The 21,725-nt window shown below is 45.9% G+C and overlaps 2 protein-coding genes across 2 annotated transcripts in view; one reads left to right on the forward strand and one right to left on the reverse strand.

Moving 5' to 3' along the window:
- The window catches only part of LOC122435980 (transcription factor SPT20 homolog), a 70,990-nt gene that overhangs the window by 15,614 nt on the left and 33,651 nt on the right, over window positions 1-21,725 (forward strand). The gene's annotated exons all lie outside the window — the stretch shown is intronic.
- Window positions 16,774-19,444, reverse strand: LOC122435487 (transcription factor SPT20 homolog). Its single transcript, XM_043459700.1, has 2 exons — window positions 19,440-19,444; window positions 16,774-19,307 (listed from the first exon to the last, which is right to left on the reverse strand). The coding sequence occupies exon 2, from the start codon at window positions 19,291-19,293 to the stop codon at window positions 16,774-16,776; it is 2,520 nt and encodes an 839-aa protein (XP_043315635.1). The 5' UTR covers window positions 19,294-19,307; window positions 19,440-19,444.

The following is a 21,725-nucleotide window of genomic DNA, read 5'->3' on the forward strand; positions in this document are numbered from 1 at the left end:
AGGTGTAAGGTTTTTCAATGTATCACAAGCTACAACCACTTTGGAGACTTCAGCCTGCTAACATGGTGGCCGTAGAAATCACTGGAAACTCTCAGGGGCAACATGCTGGAAGATTTTTTTTCACTTGTCTATTATTATCTCTCACATATCAAGGAAATGTTTAACACTGGCCAGCCAAGGGATGCCTATGGGGGCCACTCAGTTATTCTGGCAAATCCACACACCTGGAAAGGTGAGGGACTCAGGGGAGATCCTTGACCATGAGGATGGGCCGATGGGTGAAGACTTGCCGCTTCTGGGTCTGATGAAGATCCAAAGAACATGAGGGTCTCAGGTAGATCTTCTACAGGCCCTCAGCTGGGCCCAGTGTGGATGAGCCGCGATTGATAAAAGGGGTAACTTTCCACAGTGAACTACCCAAATGCATTCTGTCACCTTGGGGTCGGCATTTGGAAAGAGTCAAAGCTAAGACCCAGCATTTGCATCTGTTCAGAAAAATGGGGGTGAGGGAAAAGGCATAACTGAAGTGCAGGTGCTATCAAAGAATACAGAACAGATACAGCCTGTCGGAAAGACATGGAGGTAGATTCCCAGGATCTCCTGGGGCATCCGTGAATGACCAGATTTATTCCCTTGATGACTGATCCAGCTGTGCAAGGGCAGAATGCCCTGACTTGTGTGGACCTGGACCCCTCAGATGAGCATCCTACAGGCTGCGCTTGACTGCCCTTGGCCAAAAGGAGGGACTGCGGAAATGAAAAATAGCCCTGCTGGCAGCTAGGTTGTGATGTTCTCAGCTGAAGATAAATAGAGCATGTAGAAAATAAATAATGTCCAGAGAAGGCCACTCTGACCACGTTAGGAACTAGAATAAGTCAAGGCCACTCCTCAACCCAGAAAGTGATTAATAGTTCATCCTCTTCCTTGACCAACAGGAATAACTGTAGCTCCTTTACCAATATATTAATAATTCTAGTCCCTTCTTAATTTCCCCCCCTCAAAGAAACGTGTAGATGCCCAGCTATTATACTATTGCTACCTCTTAGCCACATGGAATTCAGAACATGCCCCCTCTTCTGTAAACTCTTCTTAGAACCGCTCAATGCCTGCCTAAATCCTCCAATATCCCCTCATATTCCTTCTTACTCAAGTGCCCTGTGGCTCCCCAGGAGTGAGTTCTTCCTAGCTGCTGCAAGCTAATCGGATTTTGACTAGAGGCATACTCCTGTCAGTCTTCTTTTGGTAGGCCTCTATACTGGCCTCTTCTCTTGACACCATCCAATTAGCATCAGAAGAAATGCTAAAGAAAAGAAAATAAATGCCATGATTTTCAAATGTCCGCCATTTCTTCTTCTTTCCTCTTACTCCTGTCTTTGCCTTTGTTAGCTGGAACTGATCTCTTAGTGACTTCTTTTGTATGCATTTGAAATATCCTAACAGCTCCCTATATAGTGTGTCTCTGAGTCAGTTCGCACCGTGGTAGACCTTTTCTGAAGATGTAGCAGTCACAGCAGGGTCTCTGTCGTGCCTCCATTTAGTTGATACCTTATATTCAGTATCACACATCTCTCTCTTGAAAATGTCCCTCCACCATTTCTTCCCACTTGAACTCCAGCTTCCCAATAAGTTGCTTAACTCTGTTCTCTGCTGCCCACCAGAAAACAAACAAAAATAAACCCTCCAAACCCCCAAACTTCGAAATGACATCAGAAAGCCTCCCATTTTTTAGGCAGAGCAATTAATCGCACTCAAGCCTCTACCTGAACACTCAGCTCCTTTGCAGCTCTAAGGGCTCGTTAATGGATGAGGAATGGAAACTAAGCAGAGTGTCCAGTAATTGGAGAATAGTTAAGTATACTGCATCAGCCTAGTGGACTATCTTACGGCTGTTAAAAGAGGCAACTAAGGCAACCTAGGGCTTCCCTGGTAGCTTAGCTGGTACAGAATCTGCCTGCAATGCAGGAGAGCCCGGTTTGATTCCTGGGTCAGGAAGATCCCCTGGAGAAGGGATAGGCTACCCACTCCAGTACTCTTGGGCTTCCCTGGTGGTTCTGACGGTAAAGAATCCGCCTGCAGTGTGGGACACTTGGGTTCGATCCATGGGTTAGGAAGATCCCTTGGAGGAGGGCATGGCAGCCCACTCCAGTATTCTTGCCTGGAGAATCCCATGGACAGAGGAGCCTGGAGGGCTATAGTCCATGAGGTCACAAAGAGTCGGACATGACTGAGCAACTAAGTACAGCACAAGGCAAGCTAGAAACAAGGAAAATTGTGTACAAAACAATTGTTTATGAAGATTATAATACAGTGCATACTGTGATTACAACTATTAATAGGTAGCAGTCCTCTATGTGTAGCTCAGGGCCTAAGCTGGGTACCAGGAGGGCTTTATAGGTATGACTTGATGGCATGAGCAGTTGGCCCTCCACGGCTCTACCTGAATGAAGCATAGTTGAACCTGATGGAAAGCATCAGGGCTTGGGAATAGAGTGAGACACTTGCACAAAATTTAACAGCATGCCAAACAAAAAAAAACTTTTGGTAATTGGGGCTTCCTTGGTGGTACAGTGGCTAAGAACCTGCCTGCCAATGCAGGGGACACAAGTTCAATCCTTGGTCTGGTTAAGTCCCACATGCCGCAAGGCAACAAAGCCCCCATGCCACTACTGAAGCCCACTCACTCTAGAATCCAAACTCTGCAACAAGAGAAGCCACTGCAGTGAGAAGCCTGCAAACTGCAACTAGAGAGTGGCCCCCACTGGCTCTCCCACCTCTAGGACTGAGCCCCATTGAGAATAAGGGCCACTCCTTATTAACCCCAAAGGAGGGAGAGTCTAAAGGCACACACTTGGTTAGGGGATGGCTGATTGGAGGGAAGATATTTCCATGTAGTCAAATGTCAAGTAGATCTTCTGGGGGCTTGGTCTGGAACAAGGAGATACAGCAAGAAAAAATGCCCCATCATGCAAGTCTCCATACAGACCTGCTCTTATGAATGTAACCCAGGGGAGTGACTTGTTGAGATTCTTGCAGTGCAAAATGGAGTCATGTCTAGGAGTCAGAAGCAGCAAAGGACACCGCTAAATAACCTGGGCCCCTGGGGCACTGCTGTCTTTGTGGAAGCAGAGGCTGAAGAAGCATGTTATGTTTGTGCAAAGATACATGTGGGACAAATAAGAACCACCCCCCCCCCCGCCCCCGTCCAGGGAAGGCAGACATCTGGAGATGACATTTTGGTATATTCTGAAGGTTGAGGGTGGGGGCCAGTCTTGTTGAGATTCAGTTTTGTAATGGTCATAAATCTGTTGAACAGCCAGGCTAGGGTGGCCTGTGAAAAATCAGATTCTGTACACAAGTATGCAAGGACTAGAAAGGAATGCCTCTGAACAAAGATGACTACGTCAGAGAGAGAATGTAATGGTTGTGTGAAATCTTTTCATGTTTCTCTTAGTGTTTTTATGAGATTTTTTTTCCTGCTAATAAAAAGGAAAATGAAATTACCTATGCAGAACCAGGCCTCATAGCCTGGAATTCAGCAAACTTAAATTGTTGTCCTACCCCAGTTTGTATGCCTGACTCACCACGAGGCCAAAGAAACTGAAATGCTGAAGTTTGGAGCAGAGAAAAATTTATTGCAGGGCCAAGCAAGGAGAACTGGTAGCTTGTGCCCAAAAGGCCTGATTGCCCTGGTAGTTTTCAGGGAAGAGTTTTCATAAACAAAATTTAGGGGAAGGTATGCAGGGTATGTGACCTTCCTCTGATTGGTTGGTGGTGAGATAATAGGGTGGCACTCCAAGAATCTCAGTCATCGGCCTTTTGGTTCCAACCAGTCTGGGATCCACATGCTTGTGCTCAGCCTGAAGTTACCGTCCTCCACATGGGTGGGGACTTTAGTTCCTGTAGGAGAACTCAGAAATATACAAATATGCATACCCTTTGAGGAGGAACCAGGATGCTGCTTTCACTGTTGTTTCTTAAGTGTTCCTCCTGTTTCTGTGTTCCTTCCTTTCCCTCATTAGTAACTGTTTGAATCTGCCCTTTGGAACTCAGGGAAGGTCTAGTGGCTGAAGCCTTTTCCCTGCAAATACAAAATGAGGGATGTGAAAGGGTTTTGTCCTTGGGGAGGGCCCCACAGGGTCCTGCTTGGGTTTCGAAATGACAGTATCTCACATGATTATCCGAATATAAATATGTGAGGTTTCAAAAAAAAATATGTGAGGTTTCATTGAGATCAAGAGCTTGGTTTTCCTAATAGTGTCCTTACTAGAAAACAGTAGGTCAACTTTCTATGAAGATAAAGTATCTATAGGATGAGGCCTAAAATAAACATTCTTTTATTTATTCTGGGACTTCCTTGGTGGTCCAGTGGTGAAGACTCTGCTTCCAGCGAAGGGGGCATGGGTTTGAGCCCTGGTCAGGGAACTAAGATCCCACATGCTGCAAGGTGTGGCTATAAATAAGTAAACATTTAAAAAAATGAAATAAGCATTCTATACTAAAACAAACTAACAACAACAATAAAACCATGGCCAGTCATTCTGACGTGTAGCCAAGACTGAGAACCAATGAACTAGTGCTGCCCAACAGAACTTTCTACAATTATGGAAGTGTTATACCTGTACCATCCAATAGAGTAGCCACTAACCATATGTAGCCCACATGTGGCCACGTGTGAGCACTGAAATGTGGCTAGTATGACTGAATTTTTAATTTTTGTTCAAATAAATTTAAATGTAGATGTAAATATATTGCCACAGGTGACTACCGGCTCCTGTGTTGAACAGCACAGCTCTCGCGCACTGGTGCTCAGACTTGGGCCGAGCATCAGAGTCCCCTGAGCAACTTGGTAAAGATACAAAGGCCCAGGCTGCATCCCAGGCTGCACTTCAACACACTTGGGTGTCTAATCTTTATTAGTTCGCTGGGAGATGTGTCTGTAGTGGCACTTTGCAGACTTTTGTGGGGATCTTGGCAAAATGCAGATTCTGATTCAGTAGGTCTGGGATGGGGCCCTGCATCTGCATTTCTAACAGGCTCCCCTGTGACGCTGATGCTGCTGGTCCAGGGACTGCACTTTGGGTAGCGTGGCTCTTCAGCATGGCTGAAGCTCCAATACTTTGGCCACCTGATGCAAAGAGCCGACTCACTGGAGAAGACCCTGATGCTGGGAAAGATTGAAGGCGGGAGGAGAAGGGGACGACAGAGGACGAGATGGTTGGATGGCATCACTGACTCGGTGGACATGAGTTTGAGCAAGCTCCAGGTGATGGTAAAGGACAGGGAAGCCTGGTGTGCTGCGGTCCATGGGGTCCCTCCCAATGGACACAACTGAGCAACTGAACAACAACAGACCTTACTTGTATCTGTTTCTTTGTAAGGTACATTCCTGAGTGGATGCTGTTAGCCATTTCCAAATGTTCTACTCAGTGGAAGTTTTTTAAAAATTCATTTAAAATTTTGAGATATAATTGACATACACCATGTAAGTTTAAAGTGTACCACATGTTGCTTTGAGCACTTGTGTATTGCAATATAATTACCATAGAGTTCCGTTCACACCTCTATCACCTCACATGATTAAAATTTCTTTTTTGTGATGAGAACATTTAAGGTCTAGTCTCTTAGCAACTTTGAAGTATATAATGCAATATTGTTGTCTGTGATCATTGTGCTGTGCATTAAATCTCCAAGATTTATTTATCTACTAGTTACAAGTTTATACCCTTTAATAATAGCTCCCAAGTCCCCACACCAGGGTAAGAAGTGTTTCGGACATCGGCTATTCTTTCACTTCCCTCCTCCTGTTTGAATCAGGCCAGCTACATTTTGTCCTCCTGCCCCAGTTCCCTGCACGTTGAAAATGCCAGCATCTCCTCAAAGGCTAGGAAGAGGTAACAATCCCAGGTAAGTGGCATCCTGATCATATCTGTATTTTGTGTAGAGCTTTATTTTTCTTTCATAATTTACTACCAGTTCCAGAAAAAAAGAGAGGCTCTGTGTGTGTGTGTGTGTGTGTGTGTGTGTGTGTGTGTATGTGTATGTGTGTGTAGGGGGGCAGTCTATGTGCACAATGAGAGTGTTTTGAAAATTTACCAGTTGCCACAAATTCCCATCACTGAAAAATGAAAGCCCTGCACATCTTATGGCACAGCAATGGGGTCTGACTTGTATTTGCCAATATTAAACAGTTGTATTTCCTATAGATATTAGAAAAAATTTCCTAAACCTATTGCTAAAACTTGACAATAAATATAGACTCCTGATTAGTCAATAGAAGAGAAAGGGGGATTTTTAGTGGGTCTGAAGCAGTACATTGTCTTACCATGGACCCACTTTTTAAGTCTCAGGAAGTTAAATCAATCTTTAATGGGAGATAATGGGCACCCTCTTTCTATTTCCACTACTGGTGTGTTCCACAATGTCACCCATACATCAGGCAGCTGCTCCTTTCTTAACAACACTCCAAGCCTACAAAACTCCCATTTAGATAAAAGAACCTAATTCTGCACTGTGCATCTCAATTACAATCTGCTACAAATTGCAGATGTGGGAGAATGGAGGGCTGTGAGAAAAGACCCATGTCTCACTCAGCCTGCCTGCAGGGAAGGACATGTTGTCCCCCAGGTTCTGTCTTTTCTGACCCTGAAGTTGTCTGACTGCTGTGGCTGGAGTTGCCTTTACCTGTATGTAGGTTGAGGCTTCCAGAAATTACCATCCACCCACCTTCCTGCCCTTCCTCTACTTTCTTGATCACTCCTCAGGCTCCCATTCCAGTTTATTCTTTTTATTTTTACTTATTTTTGGCCACACTGCAGAGCATGTAGGATCTTAATTCCCTGACCAGGGATCAAACCCAGTGAAGTACAGAGTCCTAACCACTGGACCGCCAGGCAGGTCCCCCAGCTGTTATTTCTTTTCCCAAGCTGTAAATGTTGGCATCTTTCGAAGCTCAGTCCTAGGCTTACTTTCTTCTGTATTTAGCTGCTATGTTGCTTGGAACATAAAAGTTTTTGACACTTGTGCCTTCTGTTATTCCATGATATACCTCTTCAGTCTCTCGAAGGTACTCTCATCTTCAATTCCCCCTTTCCTGATCAAAATATTGCCATTTCTGTTTTTTATGGCATTGGCCTTGCTGTCTGTTCTTCTTCTTCCTCTTCTTTTTTTTTATAACTTACTGTATAGCTGGGTTTGGTTTCATTTTTTAAAACTCATTTTGACATTTTTGATCTTTCGATAGAATCAAGTCCATTTGCATTTACTGAATGACTGGTATACCTGGTTTTATTCCTTCTGTGTTGTATTTATGGTATACCATTTGACTTTGATGGTCCTTCTTTTTCCGTTTTCTTATTTTTCTGGTCTTATTAAGTTGCTATCCATTCTATTTTTTGCCATTGTTAATGGCATTCCATTGTACTTTTCCATTCTTTTAATGGCAGCTTCTTCTCTGGTATTCTTAATCAACTACTTATTTTGTTACCATTATTTGAACATAAGGCACCTCAGCTATTTTTCTCACCAAGGCAGAATATTTTTCCCTGAATTCCTTACTCCAATAAGATGATATTGTTAGACTATTTTAATTTCTCTTCCTGCTCTAGTTGAGAAATTTCAGATGCTGTTTCTCCACTCTACCTCCATACTCACCTCATCCAACATCTAGGGTTTTCTGAAAGTTTAGTTCTACATTATTATAAAATTGTCTTTGCAGCAACCTCTTTTAAGAATCCTTATCTAGTATTTATATTACATATTCTAAGACTTTGATGATTGATTTATAATAAACTACATACTAAAAATAATACATACTACTTATTTTTAGAAATCCAATCATTACCCGTTTAATTAATTAATTAATTTGGGGGATTTGTGTTTTTTAACTTTTAATTTTATATTAGAGAATAGTTGATTGACCACGTTGTTAGTTTCAGGTATACAGCAAAGGTGTGTGTGTGTGTGTGTGTGTGCGTGTGTGTGTGTGTGTGTGTGTGTGTGTGTGTGTGTGTGTGTGCGCGTGTGTGTGTGTGTGTGTGTGTGTGTGTGTGTGTGTGTAGCTTCTTTTCCTGATTCTTTTCCATTATAGTTCATTACAAGATACCAAATACAGTTCCCTGTGCTGTGGTTATCTATTTCACGCATAGCAGTTTTTATCTGCTAATCCCAAACAACTAACTCATCCTCCCCTACCCCTTTTCTCCCTTGATAACCCTAAGATTGTTTTCTATGTCTAAGACCCTATTTCTGTTTTGTATGTAAGTTAATTTGTATCATTTTTTAAGATTCCACATATAAGTGATATCATATGGCATTTATCTTTCTTTGATTCACTTCACTCAGTATGACAATCTCCAGGTCCATTCATGTTGTTGCAAATGGCATTATTTCATTTTTTTTTTTTTTTGTGATTGAGTGGTTAGAATGGTTTTTCTCGATGAGAGCATGTTGTTGTTCAACTTTTTTAATTCTTAAAAGCCAGGATAGATGAATGAAATACTGGCTGGGTATGGGATTTGTGGGTTGTAGTCCTTTACTCTCAGTAATCTCCTAGATGTTACTTCAACATCTAGTTTCTAGGACTTCCAGCATTGTATAAGAAAAGCCCAATACTTATCTTACTTTTTATTTATAGAAAAATTGTTCTTTCTGACTAGAAAATTAGGATTTGTTTTTCATTATTGAGATTTATAATTTTACCAGGTTCTGACTAAGTGTGTATATCAGCTTTTGCTACAGTAATGCTGTGTAACAAACTACCACAAAAATCTCATTAGTATTAATCAATAAGCATTTTGTCACTCACACATCTACAAATCTAGGCTGGGCTTGCCTCTGAGATCCAAGTTGGGTCCAGGTCTGCTTGATGTATTTGTCAACCTCCTCGGATCAGGGGCCTCCCAAAGCAGGCACTTCTCAGGGCAGAAAGCAGAAGCATGGGATGGTGAGCCCACTGTGCAGGTGTATGTCAAGTTTTTTCTTGTATCATATCCATTAAGAGTCTGTCTGCCAAAGTGAGTCACATGATAAAACTCGAGCTGAAGAGTTGGGAAAGTAGAATTTGCTCCATGTTAAAGGGGAGGGAATCAAAAAAAAGAATAAAAAAAATAAAGGGGAGGGAATCAATACTTGCTGAACTGTAATTAATCTACTATAATGGGTAGATTGTCTACTGTGCTTCTAAGGGAACCTGGGAACTCGGTGCATTTTTTTCAGTTTGTAAACTTGGGTCTTTGTTTTGCTCAAGGAAAATTGCATTTTTTACTTGCTTAATCATGCTTCACCTCCATCAGTTCCTTTCCCTCCTTCCCGATCTCCTATTTTTGCTTGCTGTATCTCCTAGATATATCCTCCAAGTCTCTTAACTTTTTTTTCTCTAAGTTCCATCTTTTTAAAATTTTTGAGACATTATCCCTTGAATATTTCTTCCCTTTCACCCAGGTTACTAACTCTGGCCACCACTGTAGCTGTCCTCTACCTTAATTCAGCTAATGTATTTTGAAGTTTAAAGCCATAGCATCCATTTCCAAAATGTTTACGATTTTTTTTTTTTTTAAGTTGCTATCTATCTGCCTCTAGCAATTCTGTTTTGCTGGATGCCTGTCCTGTTTTATGTTCCTCCTCCTGACTGCTGGGAAGTATTAGTTGTCTGTTGTTTTTCTTTATCTGCTGTTCTGAGACCGTTTGGGTATCACGTGTCATGCATCAGGGCTTGGAATGAGTGGAGCTGTCAGCTTTATTGGGGGACAGGAAAACTTGAAAAGGCAAGGTAGCAAGAGAAGAGGAGGCACAGGTCCCCTTCCTTCCATCATTCATTCGAGAAGTGCCACTGCGCTCTCCTGAGTACATAGTATCCCCGCGTTCTGGTAGAGTGACCGGCATCCTGTTACTCTCTTTTTATAGAATGAGCATGAGAAAACAACCTTATCAGTGACGGCACACACGAACTGCTTGAGTGCCGCCATCTGGACTTGGACACTAGCTATTTAAAGGAGTTGTTGCGGAATTCCAGTAGCCAGCACCTGAAGTCTGTTGGGGGACCCTTCTCCATGTTTTCCTTGTTTCTGGATATCTTATGAGCAGAGACGCTGACGCCTTTATCACGGACTAACTTTCCCAGGAAGTCTGTACAGTGAACAGCCTTAGGAAAAGGAGATAGTATCTCTCTAATGGGGCCAAAGACAAATTTGTTTGTGGACTGTCATAATAAAGATAATGTCTTTCTCTTAAGCAAAAAATTGGGCAGGTTTGTTTACAGCCTCTTTAAAAATATTATTGTTTCCTCCCCTTGGGTTCTTCCCCTGTGACACACATCCGCTGTGTGTGCAGTATTCACTTGGACCCACCTCTGTGCTGTCCCCACAGGACTTGGGTGGGCGAGGAAACCAAGACACACATGAAACTCACACTGCCTGTTGTGCTAAGAGTAATAAAATCCTTTGTCTCTGACCCAGTATTCTTGTCTTCTGCCAGCATTCACGAAATTAAGGCCGACTTGTTAGGTTGCAGGGTAGAGTCTCAGACCCCTCAGAGTACCCGACAGAGCTCTTTAGAAGTGACATGTCCTCCAGTTAGGAAGCTGAATTCTGTGGGAGTGCTGCTCTCCATTCTGCTCCAGCCCCAGCCAATTTGTGGTCCAGGCAACCCAGAATAAGGTCACTTTGGGATAATGCTTATTCAAGAGAGTGGGTAACTGGCAACTAGAGGGTGTTCGGTAATTCCTGACCTCTATGTGGAGGAAGCCCTAGTCTATGGAAGAGTTGTCGTCCAATGATTTAAGTATTTTTCTAGGGAAATAACTCTATAAATGGCAGTTATACTTAGCCCCAGGTGTTCTTAGACTAGTGCTCTAAACTTACTAACTTCAGTTTAGTGGTTAAGACTGTCGGTTCTGGAGCTGGACTATCTGATTCAAATGCTGACCTGTCCTTAGATGTGTGACCTTTGACAAATTACTTTGCAAATTATATTCACCTCAGTTTCCTCACTTGAAATGAATGAAGTTAACAACACTAACTACCAATAGGGTCTTTTTGAGGATTAAATGAATAATGCATGCATTTCCAAGCTGCTGTGATAACCATTCAGCTATCTAGTCACTATGTCCAGTGTGAGCAAATGGTCCCTGATAGCCCTGTTCACGGGCCTTCCCTGGTAGCTCAACTGGTAAAGAATCCACCAGCAATGCAGGAGACCCTGGTTCGAATCCTGCGTCAGGAAGATCCCCGGGAAAAAGGATAGGCTACCCATACCAGAATTCTTGGATTTCCCTGGTGGCCAAGATGGTAAAGAATCCGCCTGCAATGTGGGAGACCTGGGTTTGATCTCTGGGCTGGGAAGATCCCCTGGAGGAGGGCATGGCAACCCACTCCTGTATTCTGGCCTGGAGAATTCCACAGACAGAGGAACCTGGTGCACTACAGTCCATGGGGTCACAAAGAGTCAGACACGACTGAGCGACTAAGCACAGCACAGTCCTCTTCATATAGCACACACCGCTGGAGATGATGCTTATTACCTTCTTCTTCCATTAGAGCAAGTGTTCTTAACCTGGGGCCCAATGACTTTTCTAGGGGATCCATGAACTTAATGAGAAAAGAAAATGCTTAGTGCTTTATATGTTTATATTCTCTGATCGCTAAGTGAAATGTATTATTTCCCACAAATGACTCAGATAACAGACCACAGTAGTATTAACAATGTCTGTGTCTTTGAAGCAAATTAGAAATCACAGGTGTTTTCATTTACTGCAGATACCTCAAAATATCATTCATGCTCAGCACTTCTTTGAAATTATGATAATTATTAGTTCTGCTAAATCTTATTATTTAATACATTAACAAAGAAGCGTATTTATTATGTATCATTTATATACATATACATGTATATTATATGTATTATATATATACTTTCAGGGTTGTATTTTAGTACAATGGGCTTCCTTTGTAATGTCATATACTTTATGCACATAAAAATGTTACTCTGAGAAACGATTTATAACCTTCACCATATGCCTCAGAGGCCTCTTATCCAGGGATTAAGCTCTTCATCAAAGAAAACTTGGACTTTCACTGCCCACTCATTTCCCTCTGAGAGAGCCAGACCCACGGGGAGGGTCTGTAGATCTCCAGCCCTGCCTGTGAGTGAGTGGAAGAATCTCTCTAATACAGGGCACAGTATTAGAAAACCTGCTTGGTCTAGATCTTAATTATGTCTTTGAATATATGAGCATAACATATAAAGAGAATATATCAACATTCAGCTGAGTACTGAATCTTTCTCCTTCAAATGGTCAGAAACACCAACATATAGCTAAGTGACAGATGGTAATCTGTCATTTCATCCACGTTTTGAGGTCTTTCCAATCATATGATGAGCCCAGTGGGGACAAGTCCATGTCTTGCCCTCAGTGGGCGGTGGAGAGGGTAGTATGTTAAAGGACGTGGTCTCTGACCCCAGGAGGCTTGGGTCCAACTCTGGGCTCTGATACTTCATAGCTGGCTGACCAAAAGAAAATTATTTCAGCACTCATGCTTGTTTCCTCATCTAACTGTACCTTCCTTGCAAAGACTGAGTGAATTAAAACAGGTAAAAACAGAATAGCACCTAGCAGAAACAGAACAGAGGGGAAAATTTTGTATTTTAGAGCCTAGGTGTTTCTCAAAATGCAATTAAAGCAGCTAAGTTTTACATTTTCCCCGCAGATCAAATACTGAAGTAATGGAGTTGAAGGATTATTTTATTAGATTTTGTGGGAAAAGACATTTAACTATCTAAAACACTACTAAGACTGTCAATGTTGTCTTCTCCTTTGCCAGTAAGAATAAACAGTTTTCTCTAAGGAACAAGGGGTCGTGGTGCTATTTCAGGAAGCAAAACACAGCAAAAGCCAACAGGCCAATATTGGTATCTGCTGCGAGGTGGCAAAAGTAAGAACAGGGCATTGCAGATAGTCTGTCTGGCAAGAAACCTAATATGCTTCTGTTAATTTAAAGAAATAGTAATAAACAAAAGTTTCTTAGGATTCTTTTCCTCAAGATTTCTCAAAACAGCAATCTAGAATTGAATGATAGATTTTTAAATTTATCACTTATAAACAAGTACAAATCCTCTGTGCAGATACACGTACCCAGATTTCATGAGCTGGGCAATATTTTCTCTCTGGAGTCCTATTTCCATCATTTCCTTGGTTCATGTCCTGACATCCAACTTGTGGCAGGGGCGTAAGTCACTAAAACCTTGAATCTTCTGCTATTCCCATTTTCTCTGTCGTGTACTCATCTTTAGATATGTAACATTCATTATTCTATTGAGACTTTATCATACAGGGCATCTAGCTTAAATTGCTGATAGATAAAATTACATGACTTTTGGATGAGACCTATATTCTAAAGAGGTATTTTTCTTTGGTATCTGCATTCTCCCCATCCCACCTGGGGCCTCATACAGTACAAGGTACATGGGAAGTCCTCTCTACGCAGCTGTTTGAATGAAGACACCCTCTGGGATTTTATTTCCAGGAGTACAGTCTTCATCAGTGTGGCAGTTGCTTTGAATTACCAACCTTGGTGAGGACCATTAGAAGGAAAGAAACAAAGACCACCAAACAGTAATCTGAAACAAAGCTGCATTTATTTGCTTGCCTGGGAAGGGAGCAGGACTTCAGCTGGTGTCACCATGTAGCACTTGAAAAGATCAGTGAGGACAAAACGGAGGAAGTACACAAATTGAGTTCTGGTGTCTGGTTGGCTCACAAGGCTGAGCATAAACTCTTCTTTGCAATTGGCCATTGCACTGCTTCACTCCTTAAAAGTGCAGGCATCATTCCCAAAGATGTCCAGTGTGGGCTGCATGAAGCTCTAATGGACTCAGGATCACTCCGCTGGCCTCTCTGTGTTGTTGGCTTCAAGCTGACCAAATCTTTCCTTAACAGGATCTGTAGCACATTAGTACAGCTGGGTTGATCAAGTAAGACCTGCCTGTTATCTGTCTTTTGCTCATCTCTTTTGGAACTGCCAGACCAAACTTTGGGCAAAAGGCATATATGTATACTTAGAAAAAATAATTTTATAAGAAAGTTCTCCTTCAAAGTTATAAGAACAAAATATAAGAAGCATTCAGATACTTGTACACAAATGTTCAGAGCCACACTATTCACAATGGCAAAAGGTGGGAACAACTCAAATGTACATCAACACATAGTGGATAAACAAAATCTGGTGTTCACGAACAAGGAAAGGGTATTCAACCCTAAAAAGGAAGGAAGTACTGAGACCTGTGCTAACATGGATGAACCTCGAAAACAGCATGCCAAGTGAAAGACTCCAGACAGCAAAGGTCAGATAGTCTATGATTCCGTTTTTAGGAAAAATGGAGAATGGGGAAGTCCATAGAGAAATAATGTAAATCAGTGGTTTCCTGGGCTGGGGGAGAGGAAGCTGGGAAGAGAGTGCTGAATGGGTGCAGAGATTTCCCTTAGGGGATGAAAATGTTTTGAAAATAGAGGCTGTGGGTACACAACATTGTAAATGGAGTAAATGCCACTGAATTGTACACTTTAAAATAGCTGATTCTTACATAACTTACCACAGTAAAAAAAAAAAAGGAGCGGGGGGAAGGGGAAAGAAAGGGATGAAGTAAACAGAAAAGTTCAGGGATCTTTTGAGCCCCATTGAAACAAGAAAGAAGGAAAAAATAGAGAAGAGGAAGAGGGGCGGCTGACCAACGGGTGATCACTCAGCAAGAGACAGAAAGGAAGGGAGCAGGGGGACGTCACCTCGAATATAACAAGGTTGAAAACACCTGAAAAACAAACAAATCGACTCATTTCCAAACGTTTAGCTATTTACCTTCTGCAAACAACCCAGGGATGTCAAAAATGTAAATGATTTTATAGAGAGACAACCACATCCCAGAAGTGCCTTTTCATAGCTGCAGCCTGGAGAACATGACCTGGGCTGCAAGCAAGTGCCCCACCCCCTGCTGCACACCTGGAGGGGGCCCAGGGCCTCAACATTAAAGTGACAAGATCAATTTTTGGTACATTTAGCTTTTTCTCCCCCAAAATGTGTAAAAATTGCATTTCACACACTGTGCAAAAACTTAAACAAATATGGAAGTGCATTCTCTTCTGAAGGATGTTTCTGATATTTCATAGGCCACTTCAGTGTAGATTACGTACCGTGAAACCCTTTGTGAAAAGCCACGACCTTCCTGTGGCATGCTAACAGGGATGGACCTTGAAGTCAGGATGCTCAGTGAAATGAGCCCCTCACCAAAGATGACAACTGCAGGACCCCACTTCTAGGAAGAATCTACCGCAGCCAGACTCAGAGACCCAGAAAGTAGAGGGCTGGGGTGGGGGCTGGGGGAGAGGGAACCGAGAAGTTGGTGCTCCTTGGGGAGAGAGTTTCACTTGTGCAAGCAGAAAAGAATCCTAGAGATGCATTGTACGACAAGGTGAGTCCACCGAACACCAGTGAGCTGGACACGTAAAATGGTGACGATGCCACAGTTCATGTGTTAGTAACTCATCTAAAAATTTAAAAAACAGTCATCTTGTTAATACTAATTTTGACTTTCTTGGTATTACAGCTTTATTGCCTGAGAGAAATAACAAGGCTTCAGGAGTTTAAACTGACCCTACTTTGGGTGTGGATACACTTGAGAACATCACAAAAAAAATAACTGTCCACAACCACCACCAAAGCCATGGCTTAGGTGAAATAATCCCAGTTTATTAAAGACCTTCAGGGCTTGTATGTAACGATTGTGCCTCTGCAGAAGGTCTGCACATCTAAGAACGTAAAATAGTGACACATTAAAAAATAACCCAAGTGAGGTTGACACTTGGGATTCATTTGATTGCTGCTCTTGGGATTTTTTTTTAAAGAGAGAAAACCAAAAAAAAAAAAAATAAAGAGAGAAAACCAGACAGGCCTCAGGGCTTGGGGGCTGCTGGGGGGCCTCCCTCCTGGGTCCCTGCGGTCTGGCTGCCTGAATTGGGGCCCTGAGGGGGCGGCGCGGTGGGGGCTGTGGGGTCTGCGGGGTCTGCATCCACTGGGCACTGCATTATCCTCCAGTAAATCGGCTGGCGCGGGTCCATCAAGGCCTGGATCCTGTGATGCAAGATCCTCAGGGCAGGGTGGCTCTGGCCAGAGCCTGGCGGAGACAACCCAGGCACCCGGGGCTGCAGGGGGTCCTGCTGCCGTCGGAGGTGAATGACCATTGTTGGCTGGGCGTGGACAGTGACATTGGGCCAGGCAGCGCCCAGTGCCCCTAGAGCCTGTAAACCCAGACACTGTGGTCCTGAGGCCTGTGCCCGTGGGGTCTCTGCCCCTGGGATCTGTGGCCCTGAGGCCTGTGCCCGTGGGGTCTCTGCCCCTGGAGCCTGTGGCCCTGAGGCCTGTGCCCGTGGGGTCTGTGCCCCTAAGGTCTGTGCCCGTGGGGTCTGTGCCCGTGGGGTCTCTGCCCCTGGGATCTGTGGCCCTGAGGCCTGTGCCCATGGGGTCTCTGCCCCTGGAGCCTGTGGCCCTGAGGCCTGTGCCCCTAAGGTCTGTGCCCGTGGGGTCTGTGCCCCTGGAGCCTGTGGCATTGAGGCCTGTGCCCGTGGGGTCTCTGCCCCTGGGATCTGTGGCCCTGAGGCCCCATGCCCATGGGTCCTTGCCCCTGGAGCCTGTGGCCACTGAGGCCCTGTGGCCCGTGGGGCTCTGTCCCTAGGTCTGTGGCCCGTGGGTCTGTGCCGTGTGGGAGTCTCTGCCCCTGGGATCTGTGGCCCTAGGCCTGTGCCCATGGGGTATCTGCCCCTGGAGCCTGTGGCCCTGGAGGCCTGTGCCCCCTAAGGTCTGTGGCCCGTGGGGTCTGTGCCCCTGGAGCCTGTGGCATTGAGGCCTGTGCCCGTGGGGTCTCTGCCCCTGGGATCTGTGGCCCTGAGGCCCATGCCCATGGGGTCTGTGCCCCTGGAGCCTGTGGCCCTGAGGCCTGTGCCCGTGGGGTCTGTGCCCCTAAGGTCTGTGTCCGTGGGGTCTCTGCCCCTGGAGCCTGTGGCATTGAGGCCTGTGCCCGTGGGGTCTCTGCCCCTGGGATCTGTGGCCCTGAGGCCCATGCCCATGGGGTCTGTGCCCCTGGAGCCTGTGGCCCTGAGGCCTGTGCCCCTGGAGCCTGTGGCCCTGAGGCCTGTGCCCCTGGGGTCTGTGCCCCTGGAGCATGTGGCATCGAGGCCTGTGCCCATGGGGTCTGTGCCCCTGGAGCCTGTATACCTGAAGGCTGTTCCGCCGGCTGCCAATGACTCACGGGGCAAGGCTGCGGCGAGGGCTGCTGGAGAAGCAGCGGCGAGGGCTGCTGGAGAAGCAGCGGGTAGAGGCGCAGCTGCGAGGACAACTTCTGGCTGCTCCAGACCACCGACCCCTGGGGGAGCTGCACCAGAGTAAAGGGCTTCAGATCAGAAGCGTCCTTCAAAAGCACCTGACCCGATCTGGGAGGAGGAGGAGGAGGAGGAGGAGGAGGAAGAGAAGCAGCTTGAAGAGGCCCCAGTGGTGCTACGGGCTGCAGGTTCAGTGGCTGAGCTGCGGGCTGCTGGCCCGGCTGGATCCCCACGGGAGCGGGGGCCCTAGGGGAATACCCTCTCCCTGAGGCCTGGCTACAGCAAAAGGGGCCCACTACTTTGATGAACTTCAGGCCAGGGGAGATGGTCGTGACCTGGACGTCCGGGGTTCTTTGTAACGCGCCTGTGGTGGACGGGGCGGCTGCAGGAAGCGAGCTTCCTCTGTTCAGCGGCACGGACGATCTCTGGGAAAGGCTGGGTGGCTGAGGAGCAGGGCCAGGAGATGGGCGGGCCTGAGAGCTGCCCGCCTGCTGTGAGGTAAAGCTGTCACCGCAGGAGCTCTTCTCTGGGCTCCAGGGACGTCTCTTGAGTGGGGGTGGAGGTCTGGCTCCCCAGTCTGGCACTGAGGACCGAATGGACGCAATCCTAGGCTGTGCTGACTGCGTCCCTGGAGAAGGCTGCCTGAGACGGGCTGAGCCACTGGAGCTGGGTGACGTCTGCACTGGACACTGGGTGCTCTTCTGGACCAGTTGCTCAGACTGACTGACCACTCTCCCAGCATCAGTCTGTGGCTTGGGCAGGAAACCCTTGAAGTGGTCATCTGTGGAGGACTGGGGCAGACACGGCTCTCTCTCCCTTGTGGCTTCTTTCTCAGACCCATTTCCAGTGGCAAGTGAATTATCAGCTGGCTGCCTGACGGTCAACCTTGTTGCCTGGGATTGGTAGGCAGCCTTACATCCAATTGCAGGATCACCTAGTACCTCCTGGGTTGGTTGTGACTCCTCATATCTGACAGACTCCTTCCCTTTAGCATATTTCTGCACATCCACTTGAGAAGGGACGGCCAAGTTACAGGGTCTCTGTTTCCACGTATCTACACACTTGCCTGCTTTAAAAGTCTTAAGGCCATGTTGCTTACTTGTTTTACTTTCCTTTATTTTTTTGCACGAAGTCAGGATTCTTAGCTCAGGAGGAGGTGGACAATGGGACAGCTCCTGCTGCCGATTCAGAGCAGGCGCAGAATACCTCTTGAGGCTCCTTTTCATGGGAAGAGTGTTCAGCTTTTGTTTGTTATAGAGCAGTCTGTTTGCAGTGCAGGCTACTGATACAGAAGGGTCTAGACACAGTGGTTCCGCTGTAGCCAAGATCAGTTGGCTCTCAAGCAAAAGTTTGTCCTCCTGGGTCCAGTTCTGGTCATCGCTGGCTATGGCCTCTACATCACAGACTAACGTCTGCATGGTGGGACGTAAGAGAATATGCCTGCTTTGGTAACTCAGAGGTTCCCCGGCACTGGACTGCCTGTAGTCCCGTACCTCTGCTATGACACACCCCTGATGAAAAACATTAACCGCAGACTTATCCAGGAGATCCACCAAAACAGGAGGTAATTCTTCAGCATCCAAGTATTCAAGCAGTTCCCCTTCTTCATAAGGCAGTGGAATGCTCTCTGAATATGATCCATGTTTCCCTTTGAGCATCAGGGAATAGCCCTGCTTTCCTGGGTACAGGTTGATCACCAAACAGGGCAACGACTCTCTCCTAAGGAGCTTCTCTAACAGGTTCACGTTGCTTCTTAATTCCTCCGTAACCTCAGGCTGTTTTTCACATTCTTCAACATAAATGTCATACAGTTTTTCCTGGAGAGACGTCTCTCCGCTCGATGAGTATTTCCTTTTCGGCGGTCTTTGCTGGGCAGTTGCAATGACATACTCTGCATGATCCAAAGCTTGCTCTAGAGCCTGCTGCATGATCATACAAGATGGGGACCCTGTAAGAAGAGAACATGGAAGTAGGCGATGAACTCAGTCTTGCAAATGCGGCCACTCCACGGTGGAGTGAGCAGTGTACCTCAAAATGAGCACCAAAAAACCCTCCCCTCAACAAGCAGAGCACACAATACCTGCGACTTGGAGAAAGCCACCGCTGGTCTAGCCTCTCGATGCTGCAGATGGGCTGGAAGCAGGTCCCACCCCGCCCTCAGGGCATTGCTCCCCAGGTGCCCATCCCGGTATGCACAAGCAGATTCCAGTCTCATCATTCAATTACCTACAGCCCACACTTCCTCCAAAGGCTCTGCCACAATAGACCCTCTTTTCATATAACCTTGAAAGCAAGCATCCCAAACTACAAGTGGCCAACATAAAAATCCATCATTTTTTTGTAGGGCTTTAATACATACCATTTTCACGGTAATCAGTTGCTGGGAAGGTCATGAAAGGTGCTCGTTTCTTTCCTTGGCGATCACATCACCAAGAATTACCCACTGTCTTGGGAGTCTTTTGTTTGTTCCCAAGGGCAGGACTGCTCCTGCTGTCCATCACCAGTTTAACACACCCAGTTCCTACCTCTTGACTCCAGGGACACTTGCTGTATTTGGCGCAAGCATCAGAATTCTTCAATGACTCTTCCCGTGATCTGCCTGATGCTTTTCATAGAGATGTGCACGGTAACACGACATTCTTTTATTTCCCTAGCTATTTCAGAAAGGGCTTTTAGCATGTGGTAGCTAAGTTATATTGTCTAGCAATTGCAGTTCAGGATTAAACTGTTTTAAAAGGTGGTTTGTGCCTGATAGGGTTGAGAACTATTGTTCCTGGTGCTGGCAGGACAGTTTAAATGATTACTCTAACTGTAGACCATAACTACGGTCCTAGGGATGGTTTAGAAGGATATGACTGAGTCCCAGACACTTTATGGGCCATTGTTTTCTATTAATATTGTTGCCTTGAAATCTGCCAGCCTTTTGAACAAGTTTTTTTTTTTTAACCTTTTGATGTTTAGATTTAGACATAATGATAATAGGATATTCACTCTGAAGAGTCACAACTGAGAAGAATCCAAAATCAATTGGTGAAACTCCTGAATTACAGACTACTATAAAATAAATGTTTTTGTAACCAATAGCACTTATAATTACATATTACAGTAGATACAATCTATTGAAATAAGACTAATAACTCCTTGACTAAGAGTTCCTGAAGCATGTCCCTTGTTCAGGACTGGACAGGAATCATTGTCTCCTGGCATGTCAGTTGTCTTGGGGCAAGTGTATAAGTCATCCCTTGGTATCACCAGGTGATTGGTTTCAGGACCCCCTGCCAACCCCCCTGCTTTTAGGGATGAGCCAACGGCCCAGAGCCAGGTCCTCTGACTGTTGTGTGTTCTCTGCCAGGGGGTCTCAGTCTTGGCGCTAGTGACATTTGTTAGGGGGGACTTTCCTGGGCACTGCAAGATGCCTGCTAGCATCCCTGGCCTTACCCACTAGATGCCAATAGCTTTCATCCCTTTCGGAAGAACAAAACATGGCTCCAGGAGCTGCCTGATACCACTGGGGGGGGGGGGTGCATATCTTTTCCTGGGTTTGGAACCCTGAGGTCCCCTGCTCTGTAAACCATGAGCTTGATCCCAGTCAGCCCCTCAGCTGATGTCCCCGGGTACCCCTCTCTCAGTAGAGAGGGGTATCTGTCCCCTCTCCTCTGGGATGGACTAGAGGCTCAATTGTTGTGGTCTGTCTTTGGGCGGGGTCCCCAGGAGCCATCCCTGACAAGAGGATTCGAGTGCAAGGAGTTTATTTGGAGTTCATCCTGAGAAACTCTGGGCAGGGGAAGGGCAGCTGAGTCAGGACTGGGGAAGAAGCTGATAAAAGGCACAGTCAGGAGCAGAAGGCTGCTGGGGACAGCTGGTGCCTGCTGGGGGCCTTTGGGAGACCGTGCCGAACAAGCATCGGGTGGTCCTACCTAGAGGCACAGAAGCCGGGATGCATATCATCCACTCCTCTCTCTCATCGGCCGAGGAGAGTCCTGGGGGCCGGATTCCCGATCCCTCTGGGTTGCCACATACGAGTGCTGCCGTGCTACTGTGGCTGGAATGCCCTCAGCGAGCGTCAGGAGTGTCTGCGGTGATGCTCAGTGCTCGTGTCCAGGATGCCAGTACCTCGGGGGCATGGGCAGGGCCCTGGCAGCATGGGCTCCGCCTGTGGCTGCAGAGAAGTGGAAGCATTCGGCCATCATTCTCGATGATGCAGAGAGTGTGCCATGTAATGTATCTGCGCACGTGGACACATGAGACTCTTCTGCCTCCAAGCGAAATGGGTGATTTCACATGAGGTTTTGTCAGCTGCCACAGCCCACCAGGCCAACAGTGGGGAGTGCAATCCTCGCCTTACTCCTCAGGGGGACGACCTCCA

The sequence above is a fragment of the Cervus canadensis genome, chromosome X (genome assembly GCF_019320065.1).
Source record: "Cervus canadensis isolate Bull #8, Minnesota chromosome X, ASM1932006v1, whole genome shotgun sequence".
NCBI lineage: Eukaryota > Metazoa > Chordata > Mammalia > Artiodactyla > Cervidae > Cervus > Cervus canadensis.